Raw genomic sequence first — 20,972 nt, 5'->3', positions numbered from 1 at the left:
AATATATTAACAATTTACTAAAGCTGAACAGATGAACAGAATTTAGTATTTTCACAAATATTTTGAGCATTTATTGGACTATTTCATGGACACATGTTCCAGCAGATTACAAATTCGAACTTACCCATTACATCAGGGGTCTCAAACTCAATTTACCCGGGGGCCGCTGGAGGTAGAGTCTGGGCCACATTCACACACACGGTCTCCTCAGCCGAACCTTTCTGATTGCCTATTACCATATTTGGCCGTAGTCAGGCGCTGTAACAGCCGTACTTGTGTAGTGTCTCTTTAAGATACTCTAGTATTGCTAATGATGTCAGAAGTATGCGCCACGGCTTCTCTGTAGAGAGCGTGGGAAAAACGTGATAGACGGACATGTTAGCTCCCTAACTTTTTAGTAATGTTACGGGTTGTTTGGACGCTGCTCAATTTTCATGTCTGATAATATAGCAGCCGTTCAACCGGCTTTGTAAGGTTGGTGAAGAGAGTTTATTAAAGGACAACACTGGGGAATTCCCAGTACCAGTGTGGTTATGAGTTTTTGACCGTCCTGACGAATCTGCCGCCTCCTCTCCTCCCTTAAACACAACCCAAGCGTTACAGCGCCTAACCTTAGTTACGTTACACTGATCAGCAACTTCCGGGTCTAGACTGGATGCTGAAGCACGTGAAGCGGGAGCGGCCGCGGAAATTGCGCATGTACGGCATGCAAATAATGACAAATAGAAAATGCAAATAGGCCTGGCCGATGTCCCGCCCCCAAGAGCAATATACTCCACCGTGATTGGTAAGTTCGTTCAGCTCCGCACACAACACTGAAAATTGCCAATTATATCAAACTCGCGGGCCGCACTAACATTAAACTTTCATATTAAGGCGGGGGCCACAAACTATCGTCCCGAGGGCCGCAGTTGGCCCGCGGGCCGCGAGTTTGAGACCCCTGCATTACATTTTTTCACTATAGTCTTTGTTAACGCTGTGATGGCCACTAAAAAATTCTACATTGATTATTTCAGTGTTAAAAATGCATTGATGGATTATTGTCTTTATTCTTTAACATGATGTAGAAATAACTAATGATTTCTTTATTTCTGAAACTCGTCGTCTCTCATAGTAAAATCTGCAACAAGCAATAAAAGCACTCCTCTGATCCCGATGAATAATTTGCTCTGAAGCTCGCCGAGCCCCTAATAGGAAATACTGTCACTCTGAAGCAGCTATCACATATAAATGATTCCCTTTTATGTCACGAACATGAATGATGGCTTCAATTGTGAAATGAAAAGTTTTCTTTCCTGGTGTTTCTGTTTGTCTTTTTCCCAAAAGGCGGCGTTTTAATGAGCGTGGCGCCGTACGAAGGGAGGCATGACACAGTAGCAATAATTTGGGCTTCTCACAGTTGACGAAAAACGGAGTAAAAACTGAAGTGCAGTAAATTATTTAGTGCAGGGGCCGTAGCAAAGATCTGACAAGTTGCTCATTTAGAAAGATTAACAGATGTGCCACATCACTCTGTTGTCAGTCTCCGCCGAGCTAAAGAAGCATGAATAAATTGGGTTTCATATCTCCAGTGGGAACCATTCTTCATGACGGTCTTCTTCTCCTTTCTTCCCTTTGCAGAGCGTCTAAAAATAAGAAGAAGGGGAGGGAAACGGAGATGCATTTGTTATCTACAGCCATAAGGGCCATTGTGCTGCATTTTCTCTTTTTCTTTCTCCTTATCTCACTCATTCAAATTCTGCTCCGGCAGCAACTTCTGAATCTATCCAACTAACAGGAGGAGGAAACGATTTCGTAAAAAGTTTCTTGCCGAGACTAAAGTCCGGCCACAGGTTTGAACAAACGCTGACGCCCGTCTCGCGGCCGAGGCGGCGACTTTTGCCTGAACTTTTCCAGAGGAGCTCTCAGACCCGGTGTAGACACTGTCGTTCCTGACACAACCTCAGATATTGAACGTTTCCCTGTTTTTGTCACGTCACGACCACAGTGGGACGATTTCCTGCCCCAGGTGGAGGAGTTTAAGTAGACCTCAAGGTCTTGTGGCGCGTTCCTTTTGTCGTCGAAAGTGGGAAATTCCAAATTCCCAGTCGGAAACATCAACTGGAATGCGACTACCCCCAGTTACGACTTGAAAGGCCGACTTCGCATTTCGAAATGGCCGCTCCTCACGACAACTGCGGTGAGCTGTGGTGGAAGCATATTTATTTTATAAGACGTACACGGAAGAGTGTGTTGAAGCAGCTAGACTTCTGAAGTTAAAGGACTCAATTTGAGGTCTCCTGGCCTAGTCCAAGTTCAGATTTTTGGACGTTGTAGTTGCAGTCTCCATCTGCTCTGACATGTAGTACAAAGAACAGAGAAAAAAATCTGTCCAAACCGGCTGGAAACGTAAACCCAAAAGACTAGAGTGGTTCTCTTAGGGGCCTGGATATAAATTCACAAAACACGTTTCAGATTTTTATTTGTAAAATGTCTTTTTTTTTAAAGAAAAGAAAAACGTTTATATATATTTTCAGTTTCACAAAGGAACAAAGCACTTCACTTCGCCACCTGTTACTTTGTTCGTCTTTTTCCAGGCTTTTGCTTCTTCTCCGCTGTTGTGAAAGAATGTCGTGTTCAAAGAAGCTGTTGTTTTGTTTACTGGCACGACAGAGCCGAGAATGACTGACAGACAACTTTGATCATTTCTTTGTCCGCTGTCTCAGAGGAAAAAAGCGAACCGTGGAGAGTGATTCACCGCAACAGCCGCTCTCTGCCTCTGCTGCTGGAGGGAGACATTAGGCCTCTTTTACAATTCTACGGCCTTCTGGGGAAGAAAGAGCCCAACATGACTCATTTGATGTGCCAAGTTTGCCAAATGAGAGTCAAGTAGTCGTTATGTTAGCCAAAGATGAAGGAGACAGGTCATAAAACGAATGTCCAACAGCGGGAACAAGAACTACCAAGCAAGCATGTTCAGTTCCAGCCAGAAACAACAGGAACGCCGTATTCATTTGGCACATTTATTGCATTATTTTATTGAATCCACGCTCGGGTAACATGATATACATTCAGGCTGGAATGTAAACGTTTATCACCACCGATACTTGGAGAAAACCTCCCTCATAAGCTTCTGGCATGAATATTGCTGGATAAATGATTATTCCTAACAGAAAATATTAAGAAATGTTTTCTGGTAGCAACCCAAACTAAAACCAGCATTGATAAGTGTTTTGGATCATTGATCTGTTGGGTTTTTTTTCCAATATTTTAACCATGTAGTCGTTAATTTGACTTGAAGTCTGAGGAATTCCTCCTTCCTCATCCCTGTTGGTTCCAACGGTGAAGGTGGAACGCTTCACTTTGACGTTACCATTTTTTTGTCCAACCTTAAAACTTTTCAGCCACTGACTCAGTTTAAATAACCCCTACAATCATTTCTGAGATGAGTTGTCTGTCGGCTGCAGAGGGTGCGCGGTTTTGTATTGACGAAATATCCGTTGGAGATTAAACAATTAATCGCGATGAATCGATTATTGAGACAATCGTCAACTCATTCAGCAATCGATCAGTTGTTAACTGGAGAGTACAGGCTCAATAAGAAGGCCGTTTGGTGAAAGAACAACATATCCAGAGCAGTAATTAAGACAAAACTGTACGAAATATACGTACAGCTTGTCTTTAAATCTTCCCGTGTGGTATAGCTTTAGCTTCACCCAGTTCAAATACGCTAAGTCAAGCAGAAAGGCCTGAACTTTTCACATGCTGATGTTAGAAGCTTTTTGTAGCTGCAGATGCATCCGTTGCTTCACATGAAAGAACGGCGCGCTATTTCATTTTCATTTTAGGCAATAAAATCTTTTATTTTCATGTTTTAAAAAGAAAAGCGAACTAAATTATTTGGGGTTTTTTTTTGCATCTTTTAATGCATTACTAATATTGTATTTAAAAAATTGTTAAAAATCTGCAGAGTGTGCCAATGTTTCTATCCAATTAATCATCAGAATAATCGGTGACTAAAGCAAACATTAGTTGCAGCCCTAATGTCAAGCGAAGATGTACGTCTTTGAAGGTGTATGTAAAACTCTGACCCAGTGTGGAACATAGAAGATCCCAGATGAATTCAGGTGTTAGTTTTAACGTCTGCTTCACTATTTTATTGTATGACTGAGATGAACTACCAATTCCTGGAGATATTTTCTCTGGACACCTTTGGTATTTAACTACGAGTAGAGATGGAGAATTCATCTTTCATTCCCAAACTATGGCGGTTCAATGGAGTCATGTTGGGGTGTTGCTCAGAAAGTCACAATCTCAGCCAGGCAGTAGTATTTTTTTTTTTTTATCCAGTGGAGATCACAACATTATTTACAGAAAGTCAAATACTTGTTGAGAGATTTCAGTCTGGACCAAAGCGATTTATCAATAAGCCAAAATATTTCATCAGCGGAGCCGCTGGGCTGTAAACATTTCTTAAGCAGCGCTCCCTGAAGAGTAACTCGAAATGCTGTGAAAGCACAACAGCACTAAAGCCCTCGCTCTTAGCTGCAGTGGGGCATCAATAATCATCACTCCACACTAAGATCCAAGGTAGACCCGCCGTTTGTTGCACTGGCTTAAAAATGTGCCATTTGCTCCAACGGAAACGATTCACCCAATTTGTTTTCTACCCTCTTGTCAGCCCCTGTGAACGTCGTCGTCACAGACCTGTATCCCGCTCGCGCAGGCAGATGCCTCAAAGTCTCATTTGTGGTTTAATTCAAACTGTAATTCGGCAAGCGGCGTGATCCCTTTGACACGAAATGTCAAGGAGACGCGGCGTGCCAGACACGTTGTATGATGGAAGACGACGACAGGGGTTGAATCAAAACGGGCTTCTCACTCCGACCAAAGTGCAAATTGACTAAAATTTTAAGTTAATGAGCAATTATCCCGCCAATTTACCTCTATTGATGTCTGTTGTCTTACTGATTTGCAAATGAATCCTAGCTTTTTTTTCTTTCTTTTTTTTACTGATTTAATTCATCGTCTTTATTTTCCCGCCTTTTTATCATGGACACCGTGAGTCGTGTAAAATGCTTTCTCTCTATATATATGTTTTGTTTTCCAGATGCAGCATTTTCTAGGAAACAACTCATATATTCCTGAATGCTCCGTGGACGTACACGGAGCATTCAGTGTACATGACATGCTAGTTACTCCAGCGAAGGAGTAACTAGTCCGGCTCCTTCGCTGGGTTGGCAGTTGTGGCGGGTCTGAATCTCTGCCAACAAAAAAGTCCGGCTCATCTCAAAGACAGGAACAAAATATGTGTCCAGTTTTTGTCTTTTCCTTGCCCTCTTTTTTTCCATCCTTTTCACGTTGCCGCTCCGTGGAGCTCCACTCGTGTTAACCGTAGAAATGCTCCAGCTAGTTTGCCATCTGTTGCCTAGTGACTGATGATGACGCTGGTGGACGGCTGGTGACAAGTTTTACCCAGAATACACTTGGAGACAATATGGAGGATCCGCTTGTAAATTTGTATGTCATAAAGTTAAATGTAAATAAAGCCAGTCATGTAGCACAACATTTTATTCAATATTTTACACCCACTACGTCACTAAAATCAGTCAGTCTTGTAAATTTTTTAGCAATGACTGGGACACCATACTATATAATCATACTCAACAGGAGAGGGCCCGCCTTCAGACGTGATAAAAGGAAGTCATATTCTGTCTCCCATCCGGGCCAAACCTCCCAAACGCTCCGCCCCTGCGCAGACTCGTTACCATAACGACTGACAACAACGCCACTAATGTATCAGGATTCAGCAACCAAAACAAAGCACTCAAGCATTTCCCACACAAAGAACAGAACATTCAGTCCGTTACAGTGTTACTTTTTTAGTAGAGGTGTGCCGATCGATCCCTAGTTTATAGGCTTTATGTTTATGTGCGATTATTAATAAGTGATAATAGATTAGATACAACAGCTATTAGCTAATTTAAACACCTGCTCTGGTGATGATTTGTCAGAGTTTTTGTGTGGGTCACCTTGTTTTATATTGTGTTTTATACCAAAACACACAGAATGCCACATCACATCTACACTTTATGGTTATCAAAGTCAAGCTAGCACAACTGAATTACTTTCCTCTCCCTCGCTATTTTTTTCTTAGTTAAAACCTTTTTCTAGCGCCGTTTGCTACGTTTATTTATTCATTCATAAATGCAGATGCGACTGGGATGCATTTCTGCCTTTCAAATCAGCTGCGCTGCACTCAGCTTGAACCGGCAACTTGTAGTCTGGCCTTCCTTTTGACTGCACATGAAAGACCGGCGTTGCAACTGTAATGACTTAACAGAATGTGTTCACAAAGAAAAAAAATAAATAAAAAAACATCTAAAAATAAAATGAATTATTTAGCCTCTCAGTCCAGAACCTCTTTTTAAGTTCAGCTGAGGATTCACACACACACTTTGATGATTGGGCTCGACGCTCGTCTCTCTGAACGCCGGGGTTAATGGAAGCTTCTGTTTGCTTTGTGTTGGTCTCTTGAAAGAGAATTAAGGATTGATGTGTGTGAATGTGGATATTTTACATTAGTTGGTGAATCCAGTGTCTGGAAAAGGTTCATCGCATTTTGTCCCTTCACAGCCACGACTATTTTATTAGAATGTATGCAACAGACCGACACAAGCAAATGTGTAATTCTCAAGTGGAAGGATAATAACACGGTTTTGGAAGACATGGTGGGGCACAAGTAAATCCTGGTGGCCCGCCAGGCTTATAATGCACTGGGGGAAACCCTGAGTGTAAGCATCTTTCAACAGCGAAAATGTATGTAGCTGAACTATTCACCTGAAGAAACATCAAGCTGTAAGCTGTAAGCATTGCTGGTACTGGAGGACATTAAGCTAAAGTCCAAATCCAGCTGCCTGGATCACTCAACCAGTCCAAAGGGTCGCATAGTGTTTAAAATGCAACAACCCACTGAGACTGTTGTGACATGTCCTTCAGTTGCATTCAAGTACATCTTGTAAACTGGATCGTCTAAATATCCAAATAGAAAAATGTCTGTTGAGTCTTTTTATTATTATTATTATTCCTTACAAACAACACTGAAAAGGTGTTGGAGTTGCAATGTGACATAATGTGAATGTGTTTGAAAACATTTGCACGTAGCTGTTGATCTGCAGGCATTTTCCGAAACACTAGAAGCAAAGTGTCTTAAAAACGGAATACATGGACGTAAAATGAGTTGAAACACATTTAAGCGGAAGATACATTTAAGCACAGCCGTGCTCCGTTATGAGAAATCTTGTGAGTCAGAAAAATGTACAATTTAAAATCCCCCTCATCTCTCCACCTGCAGCTCACCACTTGTAAAGTGTATTATCTGCACATAACACGCTGTATTATTCAGCAGTTTTTATTTTATTTTTTGTAATGAAACTGCTGGACCGTCCGCCTCTGATGGAGCCGTAAAAGAAGATTAATAAAAATCACCCGAGCAGAGGTGTGGGCTCTTCTTAACAGTCACGGACGAGACAATGAACGTGCAAGATTGTATACAACACACGAAGCGTTGATCCAGACTAAATCACCCGCTTCCGTTCAAGTTACGCCATTATATCAATGTTGCCGTTTGCACAATACATCATAGCACAACAAAGAGAAATAAAACCCGCAATAAAATTTCACTAGCCACAAAAATTCAACAGGGTACTCTGGAGATGGAGATTTATTTATTTATTTTTTTGTATTTATGCAACAGATTGCTCCTTCTGCTGGTTCAAGTATTGTTTTGTTTTGTTGGGGTTTCCCCCCCCTCTCAGTTGATCGTGCTGAAAGCTGATCCACGTCTGGGTACTTGACTGAAGCGCCTACACAGCCGAACAGCTATTCTCACTCACAACAAGCTGTGATCTAATTTCAACTTTTAGCTACAGAGGAACTTACAGAAACGACAGCATCCCAGCTGTAAGGGACGTGATATCAAACAGGCTCTGCAACTCATGCGCAGAGGACGCGAGGTTGTATTTATAGCAGAGTTTTGGTTGAGCTTGACAGCAACATTGTGTCCAGGAAACCTCAAAGAGGTCAGCTGTTCTGTTTTGTTGTTGTTGTTTAAATTAACCAATGCTGCCCTCTGGTGGTTGAAATTGGAACAAGGAAAACAACAGCATCCAAAAGTTTGCACCTGTCAGACTAGAGATCATTTCCATGAGTAAAATAATTAACGTCGAAGTTTCAATTGAAAGTGAATTATTATTTATTATTATTATTATTATGAAACATACATTTACATTTCCTTTTTTCCAGAATGTTTTTTGTCCATCGTGCAATTACAGTAAAACTGTGGTTGTAATGTCACAAAATGTAAAAAAAAGTTCACAGGTTTTGAATATTCCATAATAAATACAATTAATTTCCCACTTACATTATTAGCTTCCATAAAAATAAGATCAAATTTAGTTTTATACATTTTACACATAGGAAATCAATGGGAACTTGTTTCCAAATGTTGCCGTTATGATGTCACTTCCTGTTTTCCCATCCTTTGTTGGTCTACTGGTTTCTTGTTTAAACTGAAAGCCCCAGTTTTGACAGGATGGTGACTTCAGAAAAATACCACTAACTACATACATAGTGTGTGTGTGTGTCTGTCTGTCTGCCCTCAGTTTCTGCCACATTGAGCAACAGGGCTAAGGGCGTTACCTTGGGAACCAGCCAGAGCAGCGGAGGGAATGTTCCTAATAGAGAGCAGTGATGATTACTGACTGGAAAGAACTGAAGGTCACAAGTGACGGCACTGCTGAGAGTCTGAAGACTCTGATTTTCTTAAAGATAACTTCAACTTACTGAGGCGTGGCGCAGCATCTGCAGCTTGATGACACATTCTGTACCTTTTATTACGCAGCAGGGCAGCAAAGACAAAAAGATATACCGTACAGCGCCGTGATGGTTCAGTTCATCCAAGAAATTGCCATGTCAGACGAAGTTAAGCTGAACAAATACAAAAACAGTTCTCAAAAGATGATTTCATTTATTAAGGAGGAAATATGGACAGCATTTCAGAATAAAGAAAAACATACTGAGAGTTGAGCGAGGTGTAAATAGTATGGTGATCTGTTGTTTTTTGTTTTGTTGTTGTTTTTTTGGCTGCTTAGGGATCAGAAACCAAGAATTCTGCTGTGCAGCACAAAATCCTAAAACTACAACTGGACAACAGCTCCTTCACAAACTTTTTCTTCCTTGGTGCAAAGAGGACCACTACTTTAGGTCCTTCCTCCCAGAGACCTTCAGAACCATCACTCCTCCTAACAAGCTCCACAACTGTTTACATCACTGTGATTATTTGCTCTTTTTCCATTTCTTGTAAATAGTTGGTTGTTGTTTATAAAGGCGCAATATTGTGCAAAATGAACATTTTTGAGCATTACATCGTGCTTTTACGTTATTCTCTCATCAGAAACAGACCTGGAGCGTTGCCTTGATCCCTTCATGCGTGTTTGAGAAATGCTTTAATCTCCCATGGCAACCATTCAGCTGTGTGAAACGCCCGGGTGGACCTAGCCCCGCCTTCGAGGACGGCTCTCCTCCTCTGAGCTGCAGTTTCTAAGCTTCTGGGCTGGTAAAAATGTTGTTAAGAGGGTTAAGAGGGGAGCCATATAATAGAGGAGGAGTTACAGAAAGAGCAGGAGTTTTTAAAGAGACAGGCACAACTTCAAGGTGTTAAATTACAAATTCAAATTTCTTCTAGGTCACATCTGATATGTACAGCATTCTTGTAAAAACTGAAGGCAACATAGTTACTTCACTGTGCTACTGCCCTTTTAATGCTCCACTATGAATGCACATTTGGCACACTTTTTTTTTAAATGACCCTACTCAGTTGTAGAGTGCAATGTTGAATTGAATAACTGTGCAGTATTGTTTTCTTATGTTGTAAAGTCTCTTTTTTTTGTCTGTTTTGTGAATTTTCCCATCGTGTGACAATAAAGGATATTTCTGCACTATTCCACAAGAAAATTCAAAGCCATTCCTTTCTGACCTTGAGCTGTTTAGGTTATGCTGTGGGACAGGGTCCAAAGTGCACTAGCAGGTCAAACAGAGGTTTTGGAGTAAGTCTGTCCAGTCTGGACTTAAAGCCGAAATGTTGCAGCGTGACACTAAGGCTTAAGCAGACTATTTATGATAGAAGCCCTCCAACTCGGCTTGAATGTAAGTTTTCTGGAAAGAGTCGACCAAAATTTCTCAGAAATTAAGTAAAAGACTAAATTAAGGGTAGGATTGGGGAGCGATTGCTTTTTCACTTCAGGCCAGGCCGAGTTATGTTTTTCTTGTGCAAATGAAATGATCATTTGAAAAGTTTAACAAAAATAAAAAGAAAAGACAAACGCAGAAAGAACTCTTCGAAGTGTCACACATGCCTTAGCATTCAAACTGTTCAGTGTAGGAAAATATTTCTCAGGTCACTTAGTGCTACACTTGGAAGCAAAGGAAGTCTGAGCCTTTGATGGTTTCATCTGTCACAAAAAGCTCCTGTGTCAGAGGGACCTCCGTCTGCTGCGACGATAGTTCCTCTCCCAGCAGAGAGCGACGGAGCTGGGGGAGGCATGTGGTGAGGCAGCGTGGGAGCTGCGGGAGACCCGGTCCACCCTGTAGGAGATGGAGGTGTAAAACACGGGGTTGCTATGGCCGCCCGTGTGTTCCTGCTGCAGGTCAGAGCTGCTGCCGCACACCGCCAGCCCACGGCACCACCAGCAGCAGATCAGATCCCCGAGTCTGTTGGGTTTGGGAAGCTCGGAAGGCTCCGGTTCGATGAGTCTGAGGTCGTCTGAATTAGAGGAGACCAGACTCACGCAGCTGCCGCCATCCTCCTCCTCCACCGGAAGAGTGAACCGGCCGCTTCCTCCGTCCGCAGCATCCGACTCGTCCTCCTCCTTCAAAAGTTGCTCGTCCTCCCGCTCGGCGGTCCTCACGTCAGAGCTCACGGTGAGAAACCTCAACACCACCAGGTTGAGGAAAGCTCCCGTGACCGTCAGTCCGACCAGAATGTACGCGAAGCAAAAAGCCACGTAGGGCGGCCGCCTCTGCAGGGCGTCCTTCTTCTTCAGGGCGACCAAGTCCCCGAAGCCGATGGTGGTGAGCGTGACGAAGCAGTAGTAGTAGGCGTTGAAGAAGGTCCAGTCCTCGAAGTGCGAGAAGGCGGCGGCCCCGACGCACAGGGTGCCGACGCAGGACAGCAGCCCCACCAGCACCATGTTCCCCATGGAGACCTCGGTCTCCCTGAGGCCCAGGCCCCGCTTGGCTCTGCGCAGGAGGCAGCGGACCAGCGTGTTGATCCTCTCCCCCAGGCTCTGGAACATGACCAGAGTCAGAGGGATTCCCAGGACCGCGTAGAACATGCAGAAGGTCTTGCCGGCGTCGGTGCGAGGAACGACGTGGCCGTAACCTGAAACGTCACAAAGGCACTGCGGGTTAAGCACTTACGGCCGCGGTGCTGATGGTGATATAGCGAGGGGCTCAAGATCGGATTCCAATGATTAATCCAGTCTCTGGTTTCTGTTGCTTCACATCCATCGTGGCATCCAATTTGCATCCATTTTAAAGCGATATTCCTACATTTCTGGCAGACAGGTTTTGCAGCGCTGGTAACATAACAAATACATAAATATAGAAAATGTGTTGCTTAAAAAAAAAGGACCGTAAGTTATGGTCCAGTCACTTTTGGCAGCAATAAGGATTAATCCGCTAAATCTCGACTGAATTTGGCTTGAAAGTCTTTTTATTTTATTTTACAAAGTTTAAAAGTATATTCTTGAAAGCATGTTTCTTCTTTCTTTTTATTATTTAATTTGTTCATTCGTTGAAGTTGTTTGTTTCTTGTTTTGGTTTTAAAGCGGTTTCGTCGACGTGAAGGTAGATTATTTCTTTTCGTTATTTGATTAATGAGTTATTTTTTTAGCTATTAAATGCTTGACTTAGCTTTCATGTAGTTTATTACTGGTTGCAGTAAAAGCACCAAAAAAAAAACTGCTATGTGCCTCAGAAAACTTTAGCTAATATAAAAAGAGATTTTTTTTTTTTTTTTATGTACCGCCACTGTTTCACAGAAACTTTTGCAACAAATCGTGCGCCTCAAAACAAAAGTCATGTCGTCGTGTTCACCGGCCGCAGAGACGTAAAGAACCGGAACCGCGTTCTTACCTATCGTGGTGACGACCGTGATGGCGAAGTAAAAAGAGCCGGAGAACTTCCACTGCCTGCCGCCGCGGTGCGGCTCCGACTGCAGGACGACTCTCTCCACCTCCCGGTAGTCCTCCTCCAGGAAGCCGTACTTTCTCTTCAGCTCGCCCAGTTTCTGCTCCAGGGCCTTCTTCCGGGAGCTCTCGCTCTCCGTCTCCAGCGCGTCGAACACGGCGGCTCCGACGAGCAGGTAGAAAACAACGGAGAGGATGAGGAAGAGAGTCCTGACGTTTTGCGCCTTCATCGTGCTGCTGCTGCTGCTGAGGATGATGGTGCTCAGAGGGAGAGCCCCATCCTGCAGGGTTCAAGTGCTTGGAGTGGGGGGGGATTAAGAGCAGGCACTGCAAACTGTGAAACTTGCTCCAACAGCAGGTGGAGAGGGCAGGCAGGCAGACAACCACCTCTGAGCTTCACAGGATGCTTGTCTGGCCTGCTATCATCATTCACTGAGCCTCTTCAGGAACACTGATGTCTGCCGCGGTTGTCTTCCCATTTACACTAAGAAAAGGAAAAAAAAACATTGGATAAATGGATTAGACTGTTTTATTTGTTAAATTTGTAAATATATATATTTTTAAAATCTATAGTGTAGGTGGTGTCATAAAAGCCGACGACAGACACTACAGACAGACACAACGTATTGTAAAAGTATTTACACACCTTGGATTTTTTTATTTTTTAAAAACTTTTTGTTACATACCAGTCGCAGATTTTGTGGGATTTTATGAACACAAAATAGCGCATAACTCTGAATTACTGGGGAAATGAAGACACAGTGTCACCATCTGTACTTTGCTTTTACATTTACGCTCCTAATTTGTTGACTATATCTCCCCATTTTGTATTTTCCCCTCGTGTTAGTTCATTTATTCACATTGTTTGTGCTTTGCACTTGTTTCCTCTGTGTTTCTCATTGTTATCTCAGTTTGAGGTTTTATTTTTTAGTTCTCTCCTTTGTAAGCAAGTGTCACAGACATTAAAATAACAAAGGCAGTCATAAAGGCGCAAACACGAAAACAAGCATATCAAAACCGACGTACCATGTGTTAGTATTAGTCATGTTTATCTGTCATCTTTCTCTCAGCTCTGCTCCCCTTCCCAGCTGCATCTACTCACCGGTCATTAGCTCTTCTGGAGCCTTTGTCACTTCCCCCCTCTGCTGTGTTATGGAATCTCCTAAAGTGAGCGGCTGCTGATGTGAAAACATCATTTCATATCAGAGATTAGCTTACTTTAACCACTGCGAACATTCATCAGTTTGTTAAACAGAGGAATGCTAACCCCACGCCCCCCAAAAAAGAAGAAGAAAATATTGTTTTCTCTACTCATGAAAACCAAACGGAGATGGTTTATTCGTCTTTGCGCAGCAATGCGTGCACACATTTCGGAGCACGAGTGCGGCCGTTAATCAGTGACCCTGCCTTGAGGGATCTTAAATACACAAGTGTCAAAGTGTCTGTGTGTGTGTTGTGTCTGTCTGCGGCTGCCTGCCTCACAGAGCTGCAGCTGGAGCGGCTGCCCTTTCTGGGCAGCTTTGGCCCTCCTCATGAAGCACTCATGTGGGACGGTTGCCTCCACTTTCAGCCAAAGTGCTACCACTGAGCGACGAGGCACAGAGGCTGGTGGCACAACGATGACCTTTCTCAAGCGCACTTAGCCACGGAGCGATCCAGGATTCCTAATGTCGGGAATCCAGCACACAGGGCCGAGTGTGTGGACATCAGGAGAAACCACGGGGGCTTCTCGGCTGCTCCAAGTGTCGGGAGTTTTCCTCTGCGCCATGCTGATAAGACACACAGAAATAAGTGCCGTAGGTCCATCCTGCAAGTTCTTCCACTTGTACCGTCTTTGTCTATTTTAGGAAAACAGTCCAATCGGGTAAAAGTTCCTATCAGTTGGTAGGTTTCCTGATGTGACTCAGCTTTTAAGCATACCTCATCAGTTTTCAATAGGTTCAAAGTTTAGGCCATTCAAGAAAGTTTATGCTAGCCTTCCTTATTCCTGTGTGTTTGAAATCATTGTCCTGTTGGGAAACCAAACTGTTTATAGATCTCAACTCAATTGTCGGAACAATGTAAAAGTATTTGCCTCTTGTTAGACTATTTGCTCTCACACTTAATTTTACCGATTGTCAGACAAAAATAACTAGAGTAAATACAAAATTCTGTCTTTTTTTAATAATGATTTAATTTAATAGGGGGGGACAAAATACCTACACCGATCTGGTTCTGTGTGAAAAAGTAAGTGCACTCCTTGTTAAATTGAGACTTCACCAAATTTTTGGTGGAGTTTCACTAGCTGCACCCAAGCCTGATTAGAGCCAGACCTGAAGGATAAAAAATAACTTCAACAGCAACATGAAGCAGGCTAAAAGGTCTCAAAAAGCAACACAATCTAAAGAAATAGATGAGAAGCAGTCGCTGACATCTGTTTGATCCGTCCAGAAAGGGTTACAAAGAGACAATAACCGCTAACGGAGAGAAACAGATTTGTGGTGAACCCTCGAGCAGCCGGCCAACCAAATTTCTCTAAGAGCACTTCAACGATTTATCCCGCAGGTCACCGAAGCAGGACGACACCTGAAGCACCGCAGGCCTTGCTTCTGGTCGGTGTTAACGATTCAACGACTAAACAGTATCTGCGTTTCCATTACAAACAAAAACAAAACTTTGTCAGTTTTCTAGGCTAATGTCGAAAAAACACAATTTCGCAATTGCGGTGATTCCATTAAATAAGAGACGTAATTAAAGTCACATGTCAATAAGCTTGTTCCCGGGATAAGTGATTAAAAAACGTACCAACCCATCATCCTCCAATCACTTCCTGTCAACTTCTTCTTCGTGGTTTGCGCCAGTGGCAACATCCGGTTGCTGATCGTTTGACTAGTTTGAAAGAAAACAAACAAGTGCTACCAATGCAGTTTTGCAAAATAAAGCAGCTCCAATATGGCCAAATGGCCACCTTATCCAAAGCTTTTTATCAAAAAACTTTTTTTTTTCTTAATTGGCACGTTTCCATTATGCAAATTTATTTTCCAAATGCCAAATTGTGCAATGACACGGTTAACGGAAGCACAGCTAGAGACACCAAAATGGCATCCAGGGGAGAGTTTCAAGGCCAACCAGGTGCTGACCAAAATAAAACAGACACGTTTTTATTTCACATTTCCAAAAACATGCCGAAGTAAACCAACTTCAAATGTGTTTTGGCACAAATCTAGCACAGAGGCTCTCTGAGGCAGAAGAGTGAAAACTGCAGCTCCGAGGAGGAGCTACGCCTTGAAGGCGGGGCTAGGTCCACCCAGGCGTTTTTGCACAGCTGAATTGTTGCCGTGGGAGATTACAAGAGTTCTTAAACATGCATGAAAGAATCAAAGTAACACTCTAGGTATGTTTTTGATGTGGGATTAACATTATGTCGTCAGGTAAAGCTCAAATCAATAATTCTGCCCCTTTAAAACAAAAATCCCACATTAAAGTTGTGGTGTTTGTTGTTTGTTTTTTTTGCCCAGAGGTAGCCAGGTGATTTTTGATCTGCGTAGCTGAAGCTATAACCACAAAGAGCCTGCAGCTGTATTGATGAAGCGATGACGCTGCGTTATCTGGTATCTCTCTGCTCCGCGGCAGAGTTCGACCAGCCCTTTATCTTCCACAGGAAGACATTAAGAGCAGGATGTTCACTGACTGAAGCCTCCACGCTCTTCCCTCCGTGTGCCATTTTTTATGGAAAATGAGGCAGCGAGGCCTACTGTGAACATGATGCTATCTTGACATAGATAGCACCTGGGGACAGCGCGCGAGATAAGACAGGCGGTAATGAGGATCATAAAGCATGTGGAGGCAAAAATATCTTTGTCTCGTAGATAAAGCTGCGGCACGATGGTGTAAAAAGTGTGCATTGGCTTTGCAGGTAAATTTCTCTTCGATGCAAAAGTTAGCGTCACTTGGGTTTTCTTAAGTGACAGTGGACTGCCCGTATCTTATGAAACAGCAAATAGTCATCATGACATTTTATCTAAACAATCTCCAAAATGGGGTCATTTTGTGCAAATGGGTGCTAAGAGTTTTGCCTACTTAATTCATTAGAATTGTTAGATGCCTGGTATCAATTTACAGCTAGTGCTCATTAAGTAAACTAACTGTATTATAATTCATTAGAAGAAGGTACTTCAAATAAATGTTTTAATATAGCTTGGTATTCGCGAGGGTGAGCTGTTTTGGAGGTTAACTAATTGATGGATAGGGATTTACAATCAATACAAAATCAAGCAGGAGATTATTCAACTGAATACTCTAGCTTTGTAATATATATATATATATATATATATATATATATATATATATATATATATATATATATATAATACTTCACCAGACAGTGTTATATTTCTAGCATATTTCTTTTTTTTGTGAAAGCACAACTAAACTTTGAGTTTAGATTTACTTCTCTTTTGGAGACAAACCGGTGCTGATTTTCTTTTAGGCCTTGGCCCTGAGTATCCCTAGTGAATTAGCTGATTTCGATTTGGAGATGATTCGTGTCACATGCACATGGAGGGTAGTTCACGGACAATCATGATTCTTTGTTGCTTGAAAAGGGATATTACGCAAGAACGGACATCATTTCTGCTGTGATTCTAGTCGGCAGTCCTCGTCAGACGCTCACTGCCCACCTAAAATTCAAATCTTAAGACTTTAACCACATTTTGATAGTAAATATTCTAATTCAATTAGATGCACCTGGGAAACATTTTAATGTCTAAAAACCTTTTGCAATTCGACAAAAAACCAACTGGACTTTTAAGTAATTTAATTTGTCACACTAAGTGAAGCCATGCCACACACACGACGGGTTCATTTGTGGGAGTTGTTAGAAAGTTCAGTTTCGATTTCTGCAAAGTGAACTGTGGGAGAAAGCGAAACCGATGTGCTGCCGGCTGGCATGGAGAGCTTGTCAAACATGTACCGTCGCGCTCGACGCAAGGTCTCCAACTTTTTCGACCTGTGTTGTGTTTTCCTCAGGTGGTTATTTCAACCTCTGCCTCCACTGTGGAACAGGATTTTGCGGATACCGGGTATCGAGTTCCTCTGCAGACGAGCTCGATTGTGGTGCGCAAGAGTCCAAAACCTCACCGCGTTGACTTGGCGAGGCAGCAGAAATGAGCCGAGTGAGAGCAACCAGTCGAGGAGCAGGTATTCTTCGGATGAGGAGGAGGGGAGCAGGGGGGGTCCCTACAGTAGGGCTCCAAACTGCGAGGCCCCCGAAACACTGAACAAGCCTCCAGAGGTTAAGGTAGAGGGTGAGTTCACCGGAAATGAATATCGAGTCGACGAAACGGATGATTTCTACTGCGAATATGATTCAACTTGGGAACATGAGCCTGAGAATGAGGGGCCCCCAAGAAATAAGGCCTACCAGACTAGAAGGAACAGAGCTGTGAGTTTAACTTGTCTACAACTTTATTTATTATGCAGCTCCTTTCAGCTGCAGTGTCACGTCAGGTCTTCTGCTCCGCGTTCAATTTCCTGCACTCATAAAAACAAACTGCTCGACTCAACCTACTGAAGGTGCTGGAACAGTTCGCAAGCATTTTGTTACTGTAGATTTTAATGCACGTTTTTGATGGGAAGATATTATAAAACACTTTAATAAATATTTTAAGAGGTGTCTAAAAGAATGAGTTCAGTTGAACTAGTCATACAGAAATCTTATTTAATATTCCTGATTTTAGGCCTTATAAATTACTTTGCATGCCCAAATCTAATTTTTATTCCTGTACTTTTATTTATAAATGTTTGCTCTGTGGTTTGCCTGAGGAATCGGGGCGTGATTATTGTTTTGGAGCCACAATTTGTATCAATAAAATAAAGGGACACAGTTTTTACCATTGTGCTGAGAAAAAAAAATCTACAAAGATTGAACCAAAAGAATTTTTAAAAATGTAGGCGTCATTATTCAGCCATGTAGATGTTCAGTAATAAAGCTGGTATTTTTGTTATAATTTATTTTTAATCGGGTGTCAAAAAAATCTCAAATGTAACTGAAATTCAGAGAAATCTTACATTTATCACTCAGATCATTCTTCTCAAGGCTTCGTCCTCCAGTGATAAATTATGTAAATAAGGCATAAATATCTTTTGAAATAGTGCCGAGCATTTTAAATCTTATCTAGCAAGGTCAAAGGTCAAGCTTTGCCCTGACAACCGCAGCTAAGATGCGTAGATAAGAAGCGCCGCATGCTAGCTAGTTTGACGTTAGCATTAGCGCTGTGAATATAACATTAGATTGTCGTTCCAGCATGTTTTCCTTGGTCTTATAGCCGTTTTTAACTTTTGCTAAATTTATATTCGTTTATTTCACAATTCATAAAAATATGTCCTTCTTACTACTCTTTGTGGAAATCTTTAGAATAACTGCTAACTAAACCGTCATTTCAGTTAAATTATAACCACTTAATAATTTGATGCAATTTATTTGCTACTGAGCAGCATTATATTATAACATGCCTGATTTAAAAAATACCAAATAACTTTAACAGTTAATATGTAACACTCTAAAAAAATTTTTTTTACAGCGATTATGTATTTTTGTTAAATACTGAGAGCTGAGCCAAGGGTTAATTCAATGACATGACTGTGTTTTCTTCTGCAGTACAAGTTCATCAGGTTTGAAAATGCTGCAAAAGACATGCAGAACTACAGGCATGACTACCCAGTGAGTGTAACACGCATAAAGCCACAGACAGCATTGTTGTACTTCTACAATTAGCTCCAACTTATTTTTCCCCCACAGAACCTTCACCGGACACGACGCTATGAGGAAGAAAATGTACGTAACACGCCTTCGCCTGTTTTAAAAGTGACTCCTTTTACTTTTTGTTTTGTGAAAAAGCATTCCAAAACAAAATGTGTCTTTCCTGAATAGGATGAAAACCCCAATCTGAGCTTCTACCTCGGGGAAACACCATCTTTACCAGACGGTAGGCCTCCACTAACACCTGATGTGGCTGTTGAAGTGATTTCTTAATTGTTGAGTTGTGTCAGTAGTGAAACCAAAAGTGTGTTTAGTCAAAGACAATTCATGGTTTAACAAGGAGGCCGATTACTTTTTCACACTGGTCTGGATATTTTCTCATAATAAATGAAATATTTATGTGGCCTTTTTTTTAAAGCTTATATAAATACTGATTTCTGTTTGCTAACCTTAGTGTTTGTTATCAGGGATCTACATTGGTCAGTTCCACAATGACTGGAAAGGAAAGTATGCCAAACTGGAGCGCACGCACAGCTATATTCAGTGGTAAGGTACTATATGATGTAAAGATTGGAAGGAAGACCTGAAGTTCCATTTTGTAATTAAATTTGTCTTTGAAAGGCTGTTTCCTCTGCAGGAACCCGGGGTAAACTATGAAGCAAAAACACTAACAAAGCAGGAAATTCAGGTAATGCTTAATAAAATATACTATTTGAACAAACGTGTCACACAGGTTTTCACATAGTTTTTGCATTTCCTTCAGGATTTTCTTGGTAATACAACTGCAAGGGAGAATCTACTGAAGTCTTACAAGCTCATGTTGGATTTTTATGGCATTAAGTTAGAAAATGAGGAAACAGGAGAGGTAGCGAGAGCAGAGCACTGGATTGACAGGTTCCAGAATCTAAACAAGTGAGCAATTTACGCATTTGACCAAAAACAAAAATCTGTGCATTTTAGCTACAATTTCATAAAAATTGTAATCCTTTGACCTTTTTTTTTTTTTTTAGTCACACACACAACAACTTGCGCATCACCCGCATCCTGAAGTGCCTGGGAACTCTTGGTTACCGTCACTACCAAGTCCCTCTGGTTCGGTTCTTCCTGGAAGAGACTCTGGTCAAACGTGAACTTCAGGAGGTCAAAGACAGCGCCCTGAGCTACTTCGTGTTTGCTGTTCTCGATAAGCAAGAACGCAGGAAGCTTCTCAAGTTCGCCTACGATCACTACGACCACCACGACGACAGAGAACCGTTTGTGTGGTGCCCGAAGAAAATCCAGGACGCATGGTCAAGAGCTCGGCAGCAACAGGACCAGTTTAATTTAGAAGGGAATGGCTGGTAGTAAGAAAAAAAATGTAATGCACAACCTGTTAAAGCACTTGTTGAAAAGATTGATGTCTGTGAAGTATTGGAGTTTAGAGTTTATTAATCTCCACTGTAAAGTGAAGATTGAGTTGAAGGCAGTTTTTGTTGATGTTTAACACCTATTACTCATGTTTGCAGTTTTTCCAGTTGTTTACTTATTCTTACTGCTCTTATGCACTGAATGTGTGTTTTGCACTAAGTGGCTTCAATAACTCAGACAAATAAAGTACTTTACAGTAGTTAAGCAAAAAGGTGGGCATAAACTGGATTTTTGTTTTTAAATATATCTATCGTTTCTTGGTTTGATTTTCAGAATTGAAATGTCTACAGTTCTTGAATCGTAATTCACACCTTTTCTTCATTAAAACAATAAAATTGTACTCCATAACCTGAGTCATTTGAATTGAAATCCAGGACCGTAGTGAAAAAAACGTGCAGTGTTTCTGCACGTTTTTCTGATGATGTATGCTTTGCTTTAGTTAGGGACTCCATGAATCTTTCCTTCATGGAACAATGGCAAGAAATGAGCTTTAAAAACAAAAAAAGCAAACCTACAAGATGTCGTGTTTAAAGTTGGTAGAGGACACAGCAAGTAGGATGTTGCTTCCATCATATTTGAGATAAGATAAAGCTGGGGTC

At 41.8% G+C, this 20,972-nt stretch overlaps 2 protein-coding genes across 3 annotated transcripts; one reads left to right on the top strand and one right to left on the bottom strand.

The window, feature by feature from the left end:
- Positions 1-9,546: 9,546 nt before the first annotated feature.
- On the bottom strand, positions 9,547-12,457 carry LOC102229718 (potassium channel subfamily K member 15-like). Its single transcript, XM_005816461.2, has 2 exons — positions 12,175-12,457; positions 9,547-11,419 (listed from the first exon to the last, which is right to left on the bottom strand). Exons 1-2 carry the CDS (start codon positions 12,455-12,457, stop codon positions 10,512-10,514), a joined length of 1,191 nt encoding a protein of 396 aa, XP_005816518.1. The 3' UTR covers positions 9,547-10,511.
- Positions 12,458-16,952: 4,495 nt separating this feature from the next.
- LOC102233065 (opioid growth factor receptor-like) lies at positions 16,953-20,715 on the top strand. Of its 2 annotated transcripts, XM_023324540.1 has the most exons (9): positions 16,953-17,196; positions 17,271-17,649; positions 18,865-18,927; positions 19,006-19,041; positions 19,138-19,192; positions 19,434-19,512; positions 19,588-19,654; positions 19,730-19,878; positions 19,977-20,715. In XM_023324540.1, exons 1-9 carry the CDS (start codon positions 17,138-17,140, stop codon positions 20,308-20,310), a joined length of 1,221 nt encoding a protein of 406 aa, XP_023180308.1. In that variant the 5' UTR covers positions 16,953-17,137; the 3' UTR covers positions 20,311-20,715. The 2 variants fall into 2 exon arrangements, with proteins under 2 accessions (XP_023180308.1, XP_005800722.2); XM_005800665.3 differs by having other exon boundaries at positions 16,957-17,649.
- The last annotated feature ends 257 nt before the right edge of the window (positions 20,716-20,972 follow it).

The sequence above is a fragment of the Xiphophorus maculatus genome, chromosome 20, assembly GCF_002775205.1.
Source record: "Xiphophorus maculatus strain JP 163 A chromosome 20, X_maculatus-5.0-male, whole genome shotgun sequence".
In the NCBI taxonomy this organism is placed as follows: domain Eukaryota; kingdom Metazoa; phylum Chordata; class Actinopteri; order Cyprinodontiformes; family Poeciliidae; genus Xiphophorus; species Xiphophorus maculatus.
The sequence above is the reverse complement of the archived record's forward strand: the minus strand, read 5'-3'. Positions and strand labels throughout refer to the sequence as shown.